General features: G+C 40.4%; 1 protein-coding gene across 1 annotated transcript; it reads right to left on the bottom strand.

Annotated features, from left to right (window-relative positions):
• Positions 1–2,750: 2,750 nt before the first annotated feature.
• On the bottom strand, positions 2,751–5,313 carry LOC137611814 (zinc finger protein with KRAB and SCAN domains 2). The gene is made up of 2 exons (XM_068339914.1): positions 4,639–5,313; positions 2,751–3,640 (listed from the first exon to the last, which is right to left on the bottom strand). Exons 1-2 carry the CDS (start codon positions 4,901–4,903, stop codon positions 2,763–2,765), a joined length of 1,143 nt encoding a protein of 380 aa, XP_068196015.1. The 5' UTR covers positions 4,904–5,313; the 3' UTR covers positions 2,751–2,762.
• Between the last annotated feature and the right edge of the window lie 1,087 nt (positions 5,314–6,400).

Genomic DNA, 6,400 nt, shown 5'->3' with positions numbered 1-6,400 from the left:
GAAGCTATTGATTCAAATGATTTTGAAGATCCACTGATGGGAATTTTGCTTTTTAAATTTTTTTTTTTTTTTACCTTTCATGACCACCATCTCTGCCTCCTTCGATGCTACTCTGATCTGCAGCGCTAAAAACTCACAGCAGGACTCAGGTGTTCACGGAGAGACTTCCAATGTCTGTCAGCTTAGGATTTGTTTACATCGTATATTTTGAGGCATGGAGATGTGGACAAAGAACATTTCTCAACTCCGGGGCCTCGAATTAACAGTACTCTCAAGAAACTTGTAGATAAGAAGTTGCTTTTATATTTCTGTGTGTGGGTACACACATGTGTATATATATATATATATATATACACTACCATTCAAAAGTTTGGGGTCACCCAACAGTTGTGTGTTTTCCATGAAAAGTCACACTTTTATTTACCACCTTCCACCTTACCAGGACCAAAGCAACCCCAGACTGTCATTGTACCCCCACCACGTTGGACAGATGGCGTCTAGCATCTTTCCAATTCTTCAACGTCTCACAAATGTTCTTCTGTGTGATCCAAACACCTCAAACTTCGATTTGCTTCCCATTTGTCCTCTCTCCTCTGGTTAGAGCCTGTTTGTGTTGTTGTCTGAAGGGAGTAGGACACACTAATGTAGGAAATCTTCACTTTCTTGGAAATTTCTTGCATGGAATATCCTTTATTTCTAAGAACATTAAAGTTCTTAACATTCTTAATCTAAATCTTTAATCGACCTCACAAATGTGATGCTCCAGATACTCAACCTGCTCAAAGGAAAGTCAGTTTTATAACTTCTCTAACCAGTTAAACTGTTTTCAGCGGTGCCAACACGATTGCACAAGTGTTTTCTTATCATCCATTAGCCTTCTGACGCAATGAGCAAACACACTCTACCATTAGAACACTGGAGTGATAGTTGCTGGAAATGGGCCTGAAATGTAGATATTGCACCAAAACCAGACATTTACAGCTAGAATAGTCATTTACACATTAGTAAAAAAATTAGTTTAAAGGTATCTTTGTTGAGAAAAAACAGCGCTTTGTTTTTTTCTTCAAAAATAGTGATATTTCTAAGTGACCCTAAACTTTTGAACGGTCGTGTCGGGATACTGTATGTTTATGTGTAATTAACAGCTAACTGAAGAGACTATCTCAAAAAAGGTTGCAGTTATAGTATTTTCTGCACTGTAAGGCGCACCTTTAATGAATTGCTTATTTTATAATTTATTTCATATATTATGCGCATCGGATTATAAGGCGCACTGTAGGTTTATGAGAAAATTATAGGCTTTAAGATGCACCTTATAGTGTGGAAAATACTGTACTGTTCGACTACTCGATGTTCACGGATTAACAGTGGTTTTAATGACCAGTTTTAAACCATGTGACTTTTTGGGTGAGTCCTGCAATGGACAGACTGGATGAAAAATGCAGGAATTGAACTTTCTCCCACCACTGTCAGTAGTGTACATTTTGTGTAAATTGTTTTATCTGTTCAGGCTATTTCTGAGAAACTATGAAACTCATACTTGTTGACATGTTTATTCATAAAAGTACAGCATAAATACAAGTCCTTCGTCAAAAGCTGAGACGGTTCTTTTCAGCTCACACTGGAGGTTAAAGGGCGAGGCTGCAGGGACTTCCTTGTGTATCCTTGGCCTGACAGTTACATCTTTAGCATTAATGCCTGGATTCATCCGGACTGCATATGAGAAGAAAGTGCTTTTTTTTTTTCTTACAGGGTGGCTTTTCTGACTTGCAACAGGAAGGTGAGTTCAGAATCTCAGAGGACATCAGTATTAAATCATCTGACATTCTTTAAAAATATGGTTTTTATTTCTTGGCATCTTGAATTTAAATAACACAGGCTTTACTACCATCATCTGGACATTAGATCTGGACATTAGAAGTTAACCCCAGCAGTTGAACTAGCTGAGTAACAACTGAAATCGACGGGGAAAAAAAGCTAACCTGATTCACGTCAAGAATCCAATTTAAATGTGATTAATACTCATTTTTTACATGTATGTAATGTGGTGCAAATATACATACAACATGGATCCATCAGATTTAAATCTGGATAAGGTTGAACTGAAGCAGCTGGTAGTTGGCGGAGGTGCCAATTCGTTTTCTAGTTATTGTAAACATAGAAATGGAACCCGTGGTTATCTGTGCTTAACTTTTTAAAATGAAAGATGAGATGTCAGCACTTTGTTAGCTTTAGTTGTGCAGTAAAAAAAAAAAATCTCCCAGATATTATAAATATGAGTGAAATGTACCTCAGCTTACTGCTTCAGAAGCAGTCACATCATCAGATGAAGACGACGTGATGTCGTGTGAGTTCACCACTGGATGTTTTTAGACACAAGCTCCAATTAAATATTAAAAACTAAATTGAAATTGAATGAACACCAATCAGCGATAACATTATGATCATTATGTTATAACCTTTAACAGCTTATAGCTGCGGAGGATTGGAAAAAAAAAAACACTTGACTTCTGAAGCTGTGCTGTGGCTTCTGGAATCAAGATGTCAGCAGCAGACCCTTCAGCATGTCCTAGGTCTTCCCCAAGGTCTCCTCCTGGTAGGACAAGCCCGGAACACCTCCCCAAATTTTCAATATCAAAAATACGAAGTATACAGTAGAATCAATTGGCTACATGATTTTTCAGCTCTATCAAAATACAAAGAAAAGGTCTTCCTTAATCTAGACAGACATGTTCATATTTCCTATTGTAAGATCTAGTCAATCAAACGGGGTTTGCTTGAATCGAGGTTAGAGCCTCTCTGTGAGTCCGTTGGTGAGTGCGAAGGTTACTCCTCTGAGAGAAACATTTGCCGCACGTGTCGCAGGTATACGGTTTCTCCCCCGTGTGAATTCGCTGGTGGATCTCCAGGTGACTGACACGGTCGAAGCTTTTGCCGCAGAACGGGCAGATGAACCACTTTTCCTTTATGCGGCGACTCACGATAGTTTTATGCAACTCTGGGTCATTCAAGAGGAAGAATCTGCTGTCGGGTTTGAAAGCTGAAGCGTCTTTAGTTGGCGGTTCTTTTTCCGAAAGGAATCTGATGGCCAGTCCTCTCTCTGGGTGATTTATTGCTTCTACAGGTTGACTTGGATGAGCTTGGCTAAAAGCCACAGAAGCCCTTGGTTTACTTGATACTCCTTGTCTATTTTCCGCGGTTTCTGCAGAATTATCAAAAATGTCCAACGCATTCTGAATAAGGAGAATTTCTGAGTCCATATTTTGCAATAATTGCTTTGGTTCAAAAAAGCAATCCGAGTCATCGGCAGCATCGCTGTCTCCCACAGAAACTGAAGACCAGTGCTGGCTCTCTTGTTCCTCCACAACTTCAGCAGGTTGGAGGTTCAGCTCCATCTCGTGAGGATCTGTGTGATCCGAGTCCACAACGTGCTCCACAATCTGGACGTCATCTTCATCTTCTAACTTGACTATAAAATCCTCATCATCCGGATCTCTGCTGTCACTTTCTTGGGGGTCAGACGGCGCACACAGTTTTTCTTCTGTCTGCGAAGGCGGTGTTGTGTGAATAGCTGAGGTGTCCACCTTCTCCCTGATGCTCTGATCAGAAGACAACGTCTGGACTGAATCGATTTTCGGTCCTGAAACGACATAAAAGGTGAGTCAGTTCCATCCATCAAAAGGTCAGACAGTTCCATCAAAACATCTAACTTTAAAAAAAGATATCTTTGTTTTATGATTAATGCACCATTTCAGGTAACATTTACTGTGATTTCAAAGGCTGGTGAGAATCAACTAGTGGTCTGAACCCACTTATCATTGTGTGCAAATAGTGTTTAAATGACAGAAGGATCAGTCAAATGCCTCACATGGTGAATGACATACAGGTGGCTAAACCCCCACCAGTACAACAATGCTGAGGTTTATTTTTTAAATCTTTTAGAAGGATGTAAAGTAGACTTAACATACTGTTCATAAATGAGTTATGTCACATAAATTAGTAACTGCTGGTTGAATAATTTCTTTAACAGGTTTGGCAATCATTCTTTCTCAAAGCGGGGGTCGTTGAAATGTGAGTTTCACCTTTTTATACTACTGAGGGTCATTAGGATGAGACACATCACCTGGGTCCATCTGCTGAGACAATCTTTTTGACAGTTTTAAAAGGTTTCGAAATACATGATTTGTTTACCAATGACCCAAATGAAGAAGCCTCTTGGATGAGAGACGAAACATCTTCAAGAACTTTCTTAGAGTCCAGTGGATTGACTTAAACAGCTTTGGACAATCATCCTTTGACTTTAGCCTGTGTTGAGTTTCTTTAAATCAAATTCGATGTTATAGCTGTTTTCTTTGGATCAAGGACAGTTATTCAAATAAATAAACAAGTTTACAGTGACATGTATAAAGTGTGTGTGTGTGTGTGTGTGTGCGCGCACACACACTTACATATACATAATACAGTATATACATACATTGTAATAAAAAGTCTTGGAGCCCACGGCTTGTGCATAAAGTTTTTTGAGTAATGCTATAACAACGGGATTATACTAAACGATGGTGATCACATTATTACATTATTATTACTATTATTATTATTGTAATTACACAGTAGTGAGGGAGCCGGTGCGGTTCTTACCTTCATCGATCTGCGACTTGCCCTGCTGTACACTCTTGGAGGAAGACGACGGATGATGAGCCTGACAAAGAACCATCAGCCGCTCGTTTTCCATCAACGTCAGCTTTCTGTTTAGGGCTTCAATTTCGTTCTCTTTCCGCCGGAGCTCCACATGAACGAGCGTGAAGCCGTCCTCCCACAGTTTACTGATCTCCACCACGGCGGCTTTAGCTAGCATGTCCATGATGGAGGTTAACTTGGTTTGGAAAGCCACACAGTTGGCCATGTTGTCCCCTGATCGGTAGCACCTCAGCCAGCCGGAGCGACGCGACGAACCCGAAGCGATCTTTTTTCCACGCAGACGTTACGACGTCGTCCGTCTCATTACTGTTGTTGTTTGAGGTGGAAAACATGGATGTGTAACACAATAGTGACAGGAAACGCTGGTGGTCACGTGACGGGGGATATACGGCGCGGGTTTTAGGACAAATATTATCAGCAGGAAAACTTCAACAACACCTTTTTGAGGAGGAAAAACCCTTGAAATTATGATAGCACCGCTGCTAATAAAAAAAAGAGAATTTTTACATTTCCATCGATTCCAATATTACGATTTTGCTTCAAAATACAATACAGAGCTGATCAGATATATCCATGGGGTGCGTTGAGACGCGCAGCGCTACCCTGGCAGACAAAACGAACTAACCCACTCTCAACTTGGCTCGTGCGAGAGCGGGCAACCTGATTGGTGACCGTTCTGAGTTCAGAGCGCAAAGGCTCATGGGACTGTTGGGTTTCTGGGTTTGAGCGGCTGGAGCGGTGTTTACAATTTAATTTATGCCACCACAATGACTGAGAGTCCCAGTGTGTTTATTTATGTAGTTCTAACAATGATTATTTTGTTAAAATCTAAAATGTCTGAGAGCCTTGCCGCCTGTTTTACCTTAAATTCGGCGCTATTTCACGTTAGTAGCTCGTTCGTTGTTTTCTAATTGGCAAGCAAATATCAATACATTCTAATCTGCCTGCAACTGGAGTCATACACATGGTCAAAGGATTTATTAAGTGTGTGTGTTTTAGTTTTCGACTAAGTACTTTCATGATTAGCTGATATTCAACTAATTTTCTTGATTGATCATTGATGGTGTGAGGCGTATAATTTCAAAAAATAGTTATCGCCTTCATAATTTTTTTTTTTCCAGGTTCAATTAGTCCCTCTCTTGTCAACCAGGCTCCTGCAACAACATCCAACCTGATGCCCTGTCACGCCAGTTCATGGTAGAACAGGAGAACGCTTCTAGTCCAGTAAGATGGTCAACTTTGCGGTCCTCCTCAAACTCCCAAAAGCCAGACACTGGAAACCTGGTCCTTCAGCATGTGTTCTGTTTAAGCAGCTGATAAGGGTTGAGTATGCCCACGATACCGCAGACCGGAGGCAGTTGCCACCAGATCGTTCTTGCAACAGTGCGACCCGCTGTGCTCTTCCTCTACTTTCAACATGAAGGAACTTGAATACAGAACTGTTCTTGCATCAAACTGCTCCAATGTTCCGCCAGTTTGACAGTGGTGAACTGTCTGATGTTGTCCACTAGATGATGCTGTATATTCATTAGCGATTATAAAGGGAAACCAAAACAACTGTCTCATTGGAGGAAACAGATATTTCATTTTCGATTGCTTACAGTGCTATACTTTTTCACTGTAAAGTTGCATGTAGTAAATTGCATTGAATGAATAGCCTGAAACATTTAAAATCAAAGCAGATGATTCCATTTTAAGCCTT

This window comes from Antennarius striatus, chromosome 18, assembly GCF_040054535.1.
Source record: "Antennarius striatus isolate MH-2024 chromosome 18, ASM4005453v1, whole genome shotgun sequence".
Lineage (NCBI taxonomy): Eukaryota > Metazoa > Chordata > Actinopteri > Lophiiformes > Antennariidae > Antennarius > Antennarius striatus.
This window is presented reverse-complemented; position numbering and strand designations above follow the sequence as displayed.